Raw genomic sequence first — 16,977 nt, 5'->3', positions numbered from 1 at the left:
TTACTAGGCCAATAACACTAATATTTGAAAGATCATTTGATACCCCACCATGATTTTAATACTAATTACATTATGAAGCAGTTTTAAACATAAACCTCAGCTTTGAAATGTTGAGAAGCGAGGAGAAAAATATTGCTGCATGTCCTACATCTGCCAGCAGCAATACACAGGAGCTACCATCAGCTTCAAACGCAAGAGCAAGAAAAGCGGAATTATGCTATATCAAAGTTTAATACCTTGTCAGTGCTCAAACCCTCCTCACCTCCCCGAAGGTATTGGAGATGCATTCTAGTAAGTTTAAAAAAAAAAAAAAAAAAAAAAAGAGAATTCAAAAGAAAAGGAAGTTTTAGTGCAAGAAATTAACTATACCTGAGGCTTCAGACACTAAGGAATTCGGACTTTCATTCGGTTGATTGAGGTAAAAAGTGTAATGTGGCAAAGCAGCATCAGTAAGGTTTGTCTAAAATTACAAAGGAAAAACAAGTTTATAAGGAAAATCACAATGCAAGGAAAAAAAAGTCAAGGGTACAATTTTTAAAAATGGCACGTAAATGTTATTAGTCTTTTTAAGCAAAGAGATTAAATTTAATTATACAGCACAATCCAAACCTATACAACTTATATTTAGGGCAATCACAGTCAAAAAGGTAACTAAGCTAAGCCACATAATTAAAAGATAGCAATATTTTCTAAGTCATGTGCCTGTCCGCTTGTGGAGCATTTTTGAGATTAACTGTTAGAAAAAATACACATTTTTGACACCCATCTAAACTTTCTTGCTCCTTAAGAGGTGCAAGTATATAGAGGGGATGAGTTACCAATAAAGTGTTACCCTTTCCTGATCCTAAGATTGGAATTTCTTGTATTCAGCTGTTATGACTCCACCTACCACAAATCTGGAGGTAAACACTGCCTATCATCTCGGATAGACAAGACACTACATATCCTTCTTCTCATCATTCCATACTTCCTAAGCAACCTCCCTAGCTCATTAGAAAAAAAACTTCAACCAATACATGGAAAAAAATTCACATAATTTAAGATTTGCTACAATTCTCATCTTCTTTAATCAAAGGAAGAAATGTCATTGATATAACACAGTGATACAAGAGCAACTGAGGAAGGGCAGATAGCTTTGAAATGGTCCTCTCGTATTGCTATTTTCTACCATACCCAGGGCTTTTTGTTCCACTACAGCAGCTTAACAGTCATGCTACTTTGGTAAATTCACACAGCTTATACAACTGAGGACTACGACAGGATAATAACCATTGAGTTAACAAAAGTAAGAAAAAAATTTTCCAACTAAAGCTTTTCAAGTTTTTGCATGAAGTACCATCTCACCTCAAGGCTATTTTGTCCCTCTTAATGTTTTTATTTAGGTATTCTCCTTTGCCTAAGGAGGAAGAAAGGAAAATGAAGGGGTATCAACTGAATTCTTACAAAGGAATAGAAAGATAAAGGTATTTTCAAAAGCTGAGAGAGAAAAGCAACAATCCACAGCAGATAAATTTAACTCCTGGTTTGAAATATCCCCAAGTAACATCTTGTTTCCACTGACAATGGAAGACTAGAAACAGCAAGTCCAACCAGCTGCTCTCACCCTCTCTGCATCACCCCCAAAGTGACCGCAGGAAAGAAAACAGACCCTGCCTTGAATTAAGTGATTCATATTTGCTAGTTCTCCTATTCTTTTGTAGGTGGAGTCATTCACAGAGTTTCAGGAATTATTTCCTTAAAAATAGCATAAGGAGAGAGGTTTGGAACAATTAATATACCGAAAGTAATTCTAAAACGTCATAGTTACATGTATGATGATTATTAATACAATCATGTTGCATAACGTCATTTTGGATCAGAAATATTATGTCATTAAACTTCCCTCCCCAAAATAATCAGATTTGTGTGCTTACACAATCATTAACTCAAGAATATGGGGGGGAACACACCAAATTCTTCTCAAAAGAAGTATTTTGAGCGGATTCAGCAGCCACAGCAATAGGCACTACTGAAAGTGGTTCTAAAGAGCCAATTAGATTTTCTAAATATCTGTTGTGAGGTTGGTTACTTTTAGTAACCAGTGCTGTAACTGTGCTTGGAGTAGTTCAACTTAGCCAAATCGTAGTGGCACAGCCATAAAAAAAAAAAATGTATTATTTTTACATAAACAATACAAAAAAGAAAAATCCTAATCTGGACAAATACTATCTTTGCCTCTATCTAATGCCTCCAGACGCAGAGTTCTGTGTAGCAAAAGTGACACTACCAGCTGAAACCAAAGATCCTTCCAGAAATTTGTTATGGAAATTATGCATGCCAATCACCATAACAGGGTTCGACTCTAGGTGTCCTTCTACAAATTATAGGGCACAATAAATCACCATGATCTGAAGCTTCAATTAAGAATGTGACTATTATCTCTATAAGGAAAGAACATGTGCCACCTAGGTAAATAAAGACAAAAATTAGGCAAGGAATAAAAGAAGCCAAAATAGCTATGTGAGCAAGTATAGAATGATCCAAGAGGTAAACTCTGCCCACATAAACTTTAAACATACAAATGGGAACACCACTACTCAAATGCTTAAAGCTAAGTATGAAAGCACATACTGAATCAGAACATACTATAACACTGAAAAAACATCAGTGACAAGAATAAAATTAGAAAAACTTCATAAAATAAAGAGAGACTTACATTCTCAAGCGGTATTTTCTTTGCTTGGTCATTTTCTTGCATAGAGGTCACACATACTCCTTCAGCATTTATTCTTTTTGGTTGGTTTTGTTTCAACTTTTGTGCCCATGATGTTAAAGATTTACTAGATGATAAGAGACACACACATATACCATAAGTACATTTGCCCTCTTCAGTGGAGACATGAAATTATTTCTTCAAGGTGAAACATAGGCACTAAAACTCCACTGCTTTTGTGCATTTCTAAGAAACAATATGAAGTAATGAATGCTGAAATACTTTAGGGCTCTTGTTTTTAAAAGTAAACACAACAACAACAAAACAAGTCACTGAAAGGAAAGGTGCTAATCAACTGCACCCATAATCAAAATGGCTTCCCTACTACCAAAAAAAAAACCTTAACAAAGAGCACCGCATTTTTATCCAGGCAACTATTTTTTTGGTCTGTTGAAGTAGATATTAATCAAAACCCCAAAATTAAGCTGGAATGCAATGTAGTTTTTCTTATTGTGTTATCAGCCTGATTGTAAAGATGATGTCACCTAAAACAAACTAAGGACGCCTTCCAGCTCAAGACAATCTTCAAGGATAAGGAAGACTGAAACACGATATAGAAGGAAACAGAAAAAGGCAAAAAAAAAAAAAGTTGGGAACATACAGTGGAAAAAATGAAAAAAGTTTACAACTAAAAATTAAAAGACACCACCACACACAGTTTGGGTTAACTGAACTATTCCGCTTTGGTTTGAACCCTTTCTTCCTTCAAACAGAGTTCATAATGCAAAACAGAAAACAATTTCAAGGGAAAAAAAACTTGTATTTTTTTTATAAAAAGGACAAAAAAAAGTCATACGTGATTTCAAAAGTTGCCTTAGAAAGGTTTTTCGAACTGAAAACACTCTTGAATTGAGCTTTTCCAGCTCTAAGTTTCCCTGGCAGCCCATGAATCGCAGCTACACCCCTGATGGAACTGTGCAACATGAATCACACGCTGGAATAAATCCCAACAGAAGGCAGGAAGAGAACATACATATCAATGAGGTTACGATCTACCCTATATGCTGAAATAAGACATTTCCAAACCAAATTCTCTAAAGAAAGCTGGTTCTGTTATTATCTACCAGCAAAACTTAAGTTTGTTTTCACGATTTTCCATTTTTCCAATAGAGAGAAAGTTTTTATCTCTGCAAACTACTATCAGGGACTCACAGGCAACGTGCTGCCCACAAGACCTCTGATACCACTCGTGACCACATGGAGCCACTGCCATCACAGCCCAGTCTGACAGGGAGAGTAAAGTACATTGTCAAGTTCTGTGCAACTAGAGCAGCACTCGGTCAGTATTATTGCCAAATTAGCTAGCCAAGCTTTCCAAAAAATCTTGGTAGATCCACCGACCTATTGAATACAGCAAAACAAACAAAAGTCAACCAAAAAAACCCAAAACAAAAACCCAAACATGTTTGACTGCTGTCTGATACAATTTATTACTCTAACACATGCAGATAAGCTAGCAAAAAAGACTGGTTGAGCACAATAGCAAAGTATCAGTCGTATAAAATTGGTAATTGGCACCTAAAATTCTGGTGCACAGATAAACATTATATGCAAACTGTATCTTAGCTAAAGTTTTCAGGGGAAAGTAGATTTTCATATTTCTCCCCCCCCCCCTCGTAAAATATCTACAAACACTGCAGATGCAAGTATGCATCATGCAGAAACATTAGGCTTAACAAATAACTTTGAAGCATAGTATTGTTTACAATCAAGAGGTTCCATTCAATTCCTACAGGTTTCCAGTTGCCAACAGCGGTTTACTGAATTGGGACTGTCTACAATAAATCAACATATTTTGAAAGTTTATCACTTACCTGGGTTTTTTTCCACATTGAGCTTTATCAACTTTGTGTTCAAATTCAGCAGGAAAAACTAAAATATCGTTCCTTCCTGATGAAAGATTTTCCTCTATTTTTTGGAAGGGAAGTTCTTTTTTATTTTGAACACTGGCTACAACGGCGTCACTCTGCAATACTGCTGCATCACCCTGTCCTTGTGAAGTTTTCTCCATGAAGTCCATGCACTCGTTAATGTCGTTAGATTTGCCAGGGTTCAGTTCGGAGGCAGAAAGCGTACCATACCCACTATTCATCGAAGCATCATTTGCGAAACATTCCTGATGCGGATCAGATGTGTATGGCTGACTTTCTGCTTCATTAGATCTAAGTTGATTGACAATTCCCCCATGTTCTTCAAAGATTTCAGAACACATCCCCATTTGACTTTCTAGTGATGAAAAAGCGTCTGTGAGCTTGGCAGGCAAACTTCTGCTCTTGCTGGCACTCCAATTGCTGCTCTGCAATTTCACTAACTGCCTTATCTCATCCTGAATCAGCTACAGGAAAACAAAAGGCAAATTTCCTGTGACATCATGCCACAAATCACGTTTCTGTTTTGATGCATCTTCAATTCATGTTATTAGTGAGAGAATTAGAGTACTTATTTCAAATAACTCCATTTTTTCAATGTGTAGACATCTCATGCATAAAGTAGATATATGCATACTGTGCATAACAGTAAAATGGGCATGGTAACAATCTTTAATTCCATGCAGTGAATTACAGTCTCAGTAGTCATTTATTAATGTAAAAAAAAAAAACCAACAAAAAAAAAACACTCCACGCATGCATGTATTCACTATGTGCCTTTAGAACCATAGTTACCTACCATCCAGATAAAGAGAAATAAACTATCTACGTACATCATTAGAGGTAGACAAAAGTCTTTTGCTAAATCTAGGTCTAAAAGAATTTATAATTTGGATATACATTTTTAAAGACTGCAAGGATGCTTTAATGGAAGTATAAACCATTATTCTATTACACCAATAGGAATAATGTACCTCTGTAAGATTATTCGCATAAAACTTGACTTTAAAATATCTGATTTAGATAATATGTCATTAGGTGGTTCATGTAATACAAAGATCTCCATTTTGATTGTTTTGGTATCTGATGGAATGGAGCAAACATGTAAGTAGATCACTCGATTTAACAGGTTACTTATTCCTTAGTCTACAATGTCTGCGAAGAGTTATTTCAATATACTAGATAAGTAATTTTTTTTTTATTTTATTTTTTTTTTTTAAAGTTTTACAGTTGTGCACTGGTATACTGAAACAGCTCTGAGAAACAACTAATGCTTTTGTCAAGGGCTATGAAAAGATTTCATGCCAGTGCCCATGGCTGTGTCGTTTGGCCAACGATCAACACTTCTGCAGAGTTGTATTGAGATTACTGAACTCTGCATGAGCACACAACTCTTACTACACGTTACAAGATCAGAGTATATAGTTGTTTTCAAGAACACATTTCAAACTAATTCCCTCGGGGGGTGGGGCAGGGGAAAGAACTTGCAATAATTTTAAGAACACGGAACTCTACTAACGTTTTTTCACAGAACTACAGTACATTACTCACATATGAGCGGCAAGTAGAAAGCACAAACTGAACAAAAATCATTTGTTCTCTGAAAGTAAGAAATAAAAAATATAAAAAACTTAATTTCAGAGAAAGCTACAGGTAATGCTACTCAGAACTAAGCCATTTTGTTTTACTAACTTCCAATAGAATTAACAATTGAATTTCAGCTCAGTCTTTCTATGCAAAAAACAAAACCACAAAAAACAGGGATGAAGTTTTCTGCCACAGCAATTTTTTTTGTTGTGCTAATGATTTCAATCTTGACTGCAGCAATCACCTATGCTTTAATTCTGTGATTCAACTCCAGCGAGGAAAGGAGGGAAGTGAGAACAAGAGGGAAGAAACAGAACTGTGGGGGGGGAAAAAAACCCCACCAAACTGACCAGATTCCCTGATGACATTTAATCTTTGTCATTAATACTTTGTGCAGGAAAAGTGAAAGGCTACTATTCCAATCAAATAGCATTTTTACTTCTCTTTGCATAGTCACAAATAATTCCAAGAGAAGAAAAGACCTGGGAAAAATAAGACAATGTTTCTATAGTTTTGGGACTGTAGGTAACTTTTTCTTTTTTTAAATCCTCTTCTACAAAGTCTGATCTTAGGATGATCCACAGGTGGTGACAGTTTGTCATTAGCACACTTGTCTTCTAGTGTATAAATCACATAAGGCAAGGACTGACCCCACTGATTCCAAAATTAACTCAAGGTCATGAATGAACAAACTCATCCACATTTTCACACTGATGAAGATGCATTTTTATAAGCACAGTTGGTCTTTAAACACAGCATAGTGCAAGGTTTATCTCAGAGTTATGTCAATGCTCATGCAGCATCTTGCTTTTCTACCCCAAATAGCACATGATTAGTTTCGTCTTTTTATTATTCTTATTAGAATGTTTTGAGTTGCCTGTATTTCGGTATTTTCACTAGGTCACTTGTATACCAGTTTAAGTTTGGGCTAGCTCCATCTATTTTATCTAACACACTCACATAACTGAAAGTTATAGCTGTTAATTTTATATTTAGTGTAGCAATTCATGCAGTTAGTGAGACCCTGCTGATACCACAAACTCAACTCTTCCAGAGGTAGCCTTTCCTATTAACAAAGACAAAAACCAGCAAAGACAACACAATGGATTAATCAAGACTACAATTAGCAACAAGTGAATCAATCCACTATAGTAGAAGAAAGGAAATACAAGGGATAAGGAAACACTGGTGGGACAGAATTAACGAGATGGCGGGGGGGGGGGGAAGCGTTCAGTGGGGGAGAAACAGAAGATAGGATAAAAGGACAGTACCTCTTGTTAATTCAGTTCAGGAACTGTTGATTACTACTAGTGTAGAGGGCACCAGGAAAGGGAAGGGAAAAACAGCAACCAAAATGATGAAGATAACCAGCATTATGTATTTATAGAATTACTGTCTCTTATACATACGTATACACATTTCTTCTGTCTTAATGGATAAATATGGTTCAGCAAAAATGTGCAGCACATGGGTCATTTTTCATTCTTAGACTGTTCAACTGAAGGGTGAAGTAAGTGTTCAGCTATTATAGTGAACGTTTTCCTATGCTACATCCTGTCTAGATGAGGGAATGACAAGTTGCATTAACATTTTCTAATGAAGAGAAAACTACAGTGTCTCAAAATTAGAACTCATACAGTCTAACAGTTAATAAAAAACAGCTTGTACCTACAAAATTCAATTATCATGTGGGCATTCTGAACCAAATGAGCAATTGAAAACAAATAATCAAGAATCTTTACTTCTGAAATGGTTCCTACCAGTTACTTTGTTAATTAGCCAAGACTGTCTCAAATATACATGCTGTAAATCGGTATTCCAATCACCCACTTCCAATAATTGCCTGTCTGATATACTTACAGGAAAACACAGGAGTGCCAGAGACCATATTGTATTGGTTTGGGGAGGGGGGCCGGGGGGTGGAGGGGGGGGGAGACAAGAAACATTCAGCCTACCCTTCCTAAATGAACAAATTATTACTTACTTGGATTTGATGGCGGAACTGCTCTTGCTGGGCAACTATTTGTTCCTGACATTGTTTTTCTACCAGTCTCAATAACTGTAGCCACCTTGTCTATTAAATCGCAAAGTAAAATACAGTCACAAAGTAAAAAATACACAAAGTAAAATTAAAGCCCAGTCACATTGCATCTCTTGCCTTTTACTTTAGCTACAGAATAAGATAAGATTTTGCAATCTTATACTTAGGTGTTGCCATAATACAAAGTTTAACAGCAGCACTGGTTGGTCACCACACAATACAGGCAGCCCGCTACCATGCCAGTCAATGGAAACAATTCACTATGGACACATTCACTTAAAAAAAATGTCCTTCTAGGCAGCAAGATAACACATCTCTACAATTTAAGTTTGGTTTTAAAAAAACCCAAACAAACAAATGAACAAAGGAAGAGAGCTTTTCTATCAAAAAAAAAAAATAATCAAATTACTTAATAGTAGAAACAGCTAACAGGAAAGTACAGCCAAGTTTTGGAAAGGTTGATTACAGTTCAATAAATTCTAGGCAATTTTTAAATTTATAATTAAACAACCCTATGTCCAGTGAACCATTCACTTCAACAAAAAACTCTTCCCTTCAAGAATCCAGCTGAAGTCCACAATGCATAAGTAGTGAAAACAAAAAGATAATTAAAAAAAAAAAATCAGAATATATGGGGTTCCTAAAATGTGGTAAAATCTGAATTTTAAATACTATCTTATGCTAATGTTTACAGAGCCTGATACTTGAAGCATAGGACATGGGACACAGAACGCATGTGCCTAGACACAGACATCTATATTCTTTTCTTGGAGCTGTTAAAGAGCACCAAATTAAGCATCTGTCAAGAGACAGTTTGATGGACCGCCGCCAGAAAGCTCAAAAATTCTGCAGGAACAAGCCCATGGTGTGGAAACCTGACGTTCCTTATGGAGACTAAAAATAATGATAAAATTTAAAATAAAAAAGGATGAAAACAATATTAAAAAAAGGCTTTGAGAGAATTAGCTCATCGAACCTACATTATTATTGTTGTGTTGTTTTAAATCTGGAAACAAACTTATCATCTACACATCTTTACGAATGGAACAAATAAATAATTCAACTAAAACAGAGCCATTTTTAGTAAGAAAACTTCAATTTCTAGATCACTTCAGACCAGTTAGAAGTGCTAGAATTTTAAAGATTTAAATTTTTCAGTTCAAAAACTTGCCATCTTTAAGTACTGTAATTTCAAAAAAAATAATATTCACATATGTATTGTAAAACACTAATATAAAAACCTAAAATATTGTAAAAAGCTAAGACAGAAGTGCAATAAAATCCATCCATGTGATTAGTCCATACATTGTAAAAGGGCTTGTCCCATCACGAAGAATGAACACGTACATGTATAGACCTTACTGCTGAACCTATCATCATTAGATCTGTCTTCCAAAATGCAAAGCCAACACATTAATTTTTATTTTTTTTTTAAATAAACCTTAACATCAAATACCTCGCAGTTCTTCACAATTTCGGAGTCAGTATTTCCAATGTTCTGGATATCTTGCACAAAGGAGGCAAGCAGCTTGACAGAACCAGGCATTAACGAGGACGTGGTATTCCCTGAGTAACCAGAAACTCCATTGGGATTGGATGAGGGACTTCTGGTGAAACACGAGGAAAAACATTTCAATTATTTATTGTGCCAGTTGTCCAACACAGTGGCCAAAATAATACACTACATACGCTATGCAGCCATAGAAGAAGTATACACTTTATTTACCCTCATCATGCTAAAAAAAACCCAACCCTGATACGTTCATAAGAATGAGGATGTTCTTCAAGAAATATCAAAGAATCTACAGCATGCTTCATTCTTATCCCACATACTATTAAGACACAGTAGCTTTCCAAGAAGAAAGACAGCATCATCAGCACACATATTACTGCTCACTAGTACAAACATCAATAAATACAGCTTTCCATCAAACCTATCTGCTTCTTCATAGATTCTGAGGTCAGAAGCTTACAGATATAAGCTTCTGTGTGACAACGATTTATGAAGTCCAAGACGCCTGCCCCTTTTTGAGAATCATAGAATTGCTGAGGTTGGAAGGGACCTTTAAGATCATCAAGTCCAACCTTTAACCTACCCTGACAAAAGCCACTCCTAAACCATGTCCCTAAGTGCCCCATCTACCCTTTTTTTAAACACCTCCAGGGATGGTGAATCCACCACCTATTCCAATGTTTAATAACCCTTTCAGTGAAAGGGGTTACAGATGCAGTAAGCAACTTGTAATTCTCAACAGGTCAGTCAAGAAGAACCTCTCCTAATCTGTCGCTTAGGCCATTAGTCCATATTTGCCTTTCTTATTCACTGGCAATACTTTGGCCATTGAACTGAAAAACAATTTGTTTTTTCTAAGCTGCTGTTCTCTACAAAATGACTTAGCATAATGCATGATCTTTCCAAAGAATGATCTCTTACAATTTGTCCAAGACAGGTTTTCCCCCTGCCCCAGAAGATCAAATGTCAGGCTGGGTGGAAGCCTTCCCAACAAGAAAAGCTGACACAAAAGGAGTAGTAAAAGCTTTATTGAAAGAAATTATACCAAGATATGGGGTTCTGGAGTCAACTGAGAGAGAGACACACTCATTTTACAGCAAATATAATCAGTCAACTGTGCAAATTGTTAGGAATAGAAAGAAACCTACATACTGAGGAAAAGAAACCTACATACAAACCTGTCATTCAGGAATAGCAGAAAGGATGAACAGAACATTAAATGAAAAGATAACAAAAGTATGTACGCACACTGGTTTAAAACGGTCGGAAGCACTGAACTTAGTTCTGTGGGATGTCCGAAACACTCCGCAACAACCCATACGACTAACACCAGCAGAAATTCTCTTTGGGAGGCACTTAGCTATACCAGGGACTTACACTGCAGCTAAGAGCAGCCTGTTGGACAGATGAACAGTTGACCCAGTATCTTTTGTATATGCAACAAAGGTTTGAAGAGAAAAGGAAATACGATCAGTGGTATCAACCTACACCACCTGAGATACGGGTACATGACATACAACCTGGAGACAAAGTCCTTGTTAAAGGAGAAGCTGCTGCCCAAGCACTCACACGCCGTTCAAGGAGTCACACACACACCACACGGGTCTTTAACTACCAGGACCAGGGTCCCTTCGCAGCAGGTGACCCCAGTGAGCTGATGGGTGCCCCTTTCGACTCCTCACACACACCCTCACTCACTCTCGGGTGTGCTCCCTCCTTCTTCAGGATCAACCCTAGGTTTCACACAGCAGAGTCTCAGGCGTCAGATTTTATAAAAATAAGCCACTTAATCAAAAGTAACAGCAGCAGGGTCAGCCTGGGCTGGATGCCTCCAAAAAGGGAGGGACGTTGAACAAAGGAATCCCTGGGCAATTACATCCTTGCGATCTACACACCCACCTCTCACGTTGTTCACAAGTATTTTAGTCCAATGGTGATTTTTGGTCTGCGGTCTTCTAGCACCTTATTGGATGCTTTTTCTGTGCCCAGGCAGGCCATTGACTGCTCTTACCTTGTTGATTTGCAGTCTCTGATGAGGGTTGTAGGCTCCTCATCTTCTGGTTTACGCTTCTCATGCGCCTACGCTCACTGGCAGAACATGGGGAGCTGAAAAGTCCCAGACTTAGGGAAAACACTACCAAAACATCAGTGTATTATCAACATTTTCCTCATACTAAAAGCCTAAACACAGCACTGTACCAGCTGCTAGGAAAATTACTAAGAAAATTAACTCTGTTGCAGCCTAAAGGCTTCAGCAAATCTAGCTACTCATGCTAAGTAAAGTGAGGAAAATAGCATAGATCACACCATATTATAAACCTAAGTAATTTATTCTAATTAAAACTTACTTATTTAAGCTAAACAACTAATATTTCTCAACAGTGTTAAAGTATTTTCACAAAAATCCAAATTAGAACCTAAATGGGAGGGGCCATATACCATCTTACTATGTTCTTACTTTGCTGTTAAAGTTTTAGGAAAAGAAAATTGGATACGCCATTCTCACATCAAATGAATGGTGGACAGCCAACCAGGTGATGAATGACTGACTTCTGAAGAACCCTTACACCAATAAAAACGAAGTGGGACATCTCACCATTCTTGACACTGTTAATCCCGATGACCACTACAGCACAGCTAAGTATAAAACTGACCCAGCACAGTATAAAAGTAGTTGTATAAATAGAATATATGTTAATGTAACCTGTGAAAAAAATTTACTTGACACCAACCACTGTCCCTATGCCCAGCATAACGAGCCTAGTTTCCACACCTCCACTGACAAGAGAGAAGCTGACCCCACAAATTTCTGGAATTAGACCATATGCGATCAAAAATACAGGTCAACAGCAAGCATTATGCAATGCATCGTGGTCTCTTAAATGAGTAGAATTATTGATGCAAATTAATATCTCTATGATCAAACCAACCTGTTCTCCATTCTTAAGTATGTGCTATGCCAGATGGTTAGCATGGTTATGTGAACGAACTCTTCCCTCCCCAAGATAGACAGAGATGTGACTCGTATCCTCAGAACTGGGCTGGGAATCTGAAACAGTTTAGATGCTGAGGTGCTCACAAATAAATTAATCAGAACAACAAGCAATTTAAACAAATTGGAACGCCCATTACAGTCCTCTCTGTTAACATTGGGAACTAACCAATGGCTCTCGTCTGATGTATTGCCTCAGTGGGAAAGAATTAATGAAAAGGGACCACCAATTGATTGTGGATGTGTTTGAGGTAGTCAAAGATAATGTTTCAGTAGCTCTGAGTTCTATCCAAGCACAACTGTGGATGCAATCTACAGTAGCCGCAATCGTAAGAGAAGGTGAAGAAGGTATCATATCCACTGAAATCCAAAAAATAATCTGGCATAATGCAACTGGATTTGAGAAAGAATTCCCATCATGGTGGTATCTAGACAATTCCACCTATAGACCTACCAATAATAAGGCCACAGCTTTTGTCTTAACAATACGCAATGCTTCAGCATACACCATATATCAAATCATTGCGTTAGGATTAAATCACAATCTAAGTCATGCTATCCATTAGAAGACAGAATATGGGCCCAGTAAAATGGAAACAAATGGCAAACTGTCAGCGTTGATCCATGTGTTGCACAGGAACAGGGATTTATTTGTGAGAGTAACTCCCTCAAAGCCCAAGACATTTGTCTTGACACTGAACAAAATGTTTGTCATTTTGAAATACATCCCAATGAAACCCTTGAAATTGTACTTGTGTATATTGGAAAGGGATGTGTTTGTATAAGAACCCTCTGTGAATCTCTGTTTGTAGCTAACACTACCGTAGATATAAGTAATCACTCAAATATTTGTGTTTGCCATTTACTAACATTATAGGACATCACTTTAATTATTCAGCTCCTGTTATGTCTTATCAATTGTTACAATCCAATTATACATTAGCTAAAGATTTATTACCTACCCCCTTTGGAATGAATCTTACACTGGTGAAGAAACTGCTACAGCATGATGACCTGTATCAATTGCTGAAACATGTTTGAAACAATGGACAAAACACTCTAATCACTGTCCATCATGATAGAGACGAGACACATCATATCTTGGAAAAAGTGAAGAAGGATAGAGAATACCAACAGTCAGAAACTCATTGGATGGTCACCAACAGCTACAGGAATCTATAATCACATGCTCCATCCAGCAATAATCTTGTTAGCTTTGATTCTATTATGCCTGTTACTTATAATAATACTGTATATGAGACTAAAGGTGATAGTCAAACACCATAAAGGACTTCAAGAGTTTTTGATATATTAGCAGGAACGCTTACATAAAAACAAAGGGAGGACTGTAAAGGAATATTTAAACTGAAGCACTAACATTCCGTAAACTTAATTGCATACAGTTAATCACTTAGTATTAGGCCACAATGGTACACTACTTATATAGAACTCACCTAGCATTAGTAGCTAAAGTTGCCAAAGCCTTAGGCCACAAGCTTCAAGCTTTCACTGAGATAAGCTGAATTTGTTTTGAGCTTCTACTTAAGTTACACAAACGAAGGCCCTGAGGCCGGTACAAACCAGGAGATAAGGAAGCTACTACCCTCAGCAGAGGCAGCTTAACGGCCATCTGAAGACAGAGAAAGAATCCCATGAGGAATAAGACGACCCCAGACCACAAATTACCATGGAGCGCATACAAGCTCCGTGAAGAATGCATGAAGGATGGATGCATAGATTGCAAGGGTATAATCGCCCAGGAATTTTGGTGTTCTGTGTCCTTCTCCGGAGGCACACAGCTCAAGCTGTCCTTGCTGCTGTACCATTCAAATAAATTATCTGGGCGCTGGGGGAGGCGGCAGGGGGGGACGGGACACGTTGCCTGAGACTGTGTTACAGGAAACCTAGGACGAAGAAACTTCTTTTAACATAGGAATTCCTTCAACACATTACCTGTTACAATTCAAGTTACAGACAGAGCTGTGGGTATCTCCAACATCAGAGTCTCCAGAAGATGAAGGGATTTCTTGTACAGTATTCACCACATCACAGTTTTCCATACCTTAGGCTCAAGTATGACATTAGCCTGAAAATATAAAGAAGTAAGCATTACCCTCATATTTTAAAAAGCCACTTGACTTCGTTGTTTTAAGAAACCAAATTTGATTAGACACAGTTGTTTCAGCCAAACCATGCCAGAAAGTGCTAGCATTCCACAAAACAACCTCTCTTCCTTGCCCTGCGCCATGCTTGCAAACAGGTGCTATTTAGTCAACTTGTACTTGCTGGGACTCCTACGAATCAAAGAGATTCCTAGCTGTGCATCACACATCTAGACTGGGCTGTAAAGGGTATCTGAATCCAAAACATTCCAGGTAGAACAGCGTTGTTGGGGTTTGTTTGTTCAGTTTTTTAAATCTGAGCCTCCACAGATAGTTTTTGACACTTCTGTGAACGGGCCTATTATCAACATATTTAAATCTGCTGAACAGGGATCTGCACATTCACTGGAAGAAACACACCCTCCAAAAAATAACATCGAGACCCACTGAGTTAGACTGCAGTTGACCAATTCTGCCATTTGTGCGTGTAATATTTGGTTCACTTTTTTCACAGAACGCTTGTTTTATTATTACTATATAACATTAATTCAAAAAGCTTTAAAACTGTTTTGAGCTAATTTCTTACCAATTAACAAAAAAAACCCCACATAGTCAAACAGAAATCCCACAGCAGTTAAAAACAGCAGCTAGTTAACCAAAAACATCATAAATAAATAAACACAAAATACTTGTGTGGTGGTGTTGCAGCACTCAGAGCAGCAGTTTAAAAGAATAGCTGTAGAGAGACTAAAATATTCTTCCAGTTTCCATACTTCCACTAAGAAAACACTTGAAATACATTGATTAATCAGTTATTCTATACTGCTTATTTCAGCATCTCCTACGCCCTGGTGAATTCATGCTATGTTCTAGCCCTGAAGAAAAACCTTATGATCATTTCATGGATGGAGAACAAAGAGGCATTAAGAAATATCATCCTAGTAGTCTGTGACAATACTAAGAATAAATCCCTGCTGCCTTAAAGAAGCACAACACCTTCAAAGCACGACCATTTGTCTTTACGGGGCTTACAATGACATGCCACTGGCTTTTCCAGATTTAAGTTTTTAGTATTGTAATTACATAGAGATATATGTCTAACAGATAGCTTTGGAAGTATAAAAAATTATTTCTACCAGAAGGAAACAGATGGACAACTGTCCGAATTTTCCCTCTTTTACTGGAGCCTGTTTGGCTTTAGCAATAAAGCATTTTCCAGGTACTCACTCAAGCTATCTCCTTTGGGTAGCACTGAAAACATAATTGGAAGGAAGTTATCACAGATACACATATCCCTTTGGTAGAGCTTCTTGGGATAAATCAAAGAAGTAAAAATAAAGCCTTTCTTCTTTTTCTAGTGGTCAGAAGTCCAGAAAACTTGAAGGTTATCAGGCACCTAACCTGACAGATAAAGCAGAAGCTGCAAGTGTCTCAGGAGCAGCTGGATGGCAATGGGTGGGGGCTACATCAGTCACCCCCAGGATGAAATCATGGGTGGCCTATCTCAGCAGCACAGCAGATGGGTGGGACTTAGCTGTGACACAGGCTTGTTTCATAACCTCATTAGAAGTCTGTTCGCATTAAAAAAATAAAAAGTGAGCTATAACTGGACTGAGGAACAGCTAAGATGTCATCTATTGTTTCCATAGCACAAAACAGTCCTTATACAGCCAAATCTCTACATAAAGGAGCAGGATTAAAAAACCAAGCTGCAAAGTATTTTGACTCTTAATTATCAGTGCTGATGTAGATGCAAACGCCTGGGCCAACACAGACACAGACACCGCGGTTCTGCCTCTCTTCCTGAGCCAGGCCCGACTGCTGCCATTCTTCACAGGTCACCAAGGGGTGACAGAATGCCTCGGTCCCCGCGTCCCCTCCTGCCACCAGGCCCCCATCTCCCCAAGGACTTCCCGAGGGACGCTGACAAGGGACAACGAGCCTCTAGGCTGTAAAGCCCCGCTCCCCTCAGGGAACGCCCTCGCCCCAAAAGCTAAGTCCCCTCTAGGGACTCACTCCCCTCACAAGTGACCCCCTCTCACCACGTCTGCCTCCTCAGGGTCGCCTCCACTCGATGAGCGACCTCCTCCCCAACTCTGCCCCTCTTCCCCTCACAAGTGAC

General features: G+C 38.0%; 1 protein-coding gene across 9 annotated transcripts in view; it reads right to left on the bottom strand.

Moving 5' to 3' along the window:
• MPHOSPH9 (M-phase phosphoprotein 9) overlaps window positions 1-16,977 on the bottom strand; it is a 35,516-nt gene that overhangs the window by 17,998 nt on the left and 541 nt on the right. For 3 of the 9 annotated variants that reach the window (XR_012589694.1, XM_074605827.1, XM_074605830.1), the window contains exons 2-7: window positions 14,707-14,839; window positions 9,705-9,855; window positions 8,192-8,281; window positions 4,567-5,087; window positions 2,696-2,819; window positions 370-460 (exon numbers count right to left, since the gene is read on the bottom strand). Coding sequence is in view for 8 of the 9 variants with exons in the window: in XM_074605827.1 (XP_074461928.1) it covers window positions 370-460; window positions 2,696-2,819; window positions 4,567-5,087; window positions 8,192-8,281; window positions 9,705-9,855; window positions 14,707-14,813 (1,084 nt within the window). In the remaining variant the exon portion in view is untranslated. Of the gene's footprint in view, window positions 1-369; window positions 461-2,695; window positions 2,820-4,566; window positions 5,088-6,171; window positions 6,344-7,478; window positions 7,515-8,191; window positions 8,282-9,704; window positions 9,856-14,706; window positions 14,840-16,977 lie in introns of those variants that run through there. The other 6 variants (XM_074605831.1, XM_074605835.1, XM_074605834.1 and 3 more) reach the window with 6 other exon arrangements.

Source organism: Larus michahellis, chromosome 13 (assembly GCF_964199755.1).
Source record: "Larus michahellis chromosome 13, bLarMic1.1, whole genome shotgun sequence".
Taxonomy (NCBI): domain Eukaryota; kingdom Metazoa; phylum Chordata; class Aves; order Charadriiformes; family Laridae; genus Larus; species Larus michahellis.
This window is presented reverse-complemented; position numbering and strand designations above follow the sequence as displayed.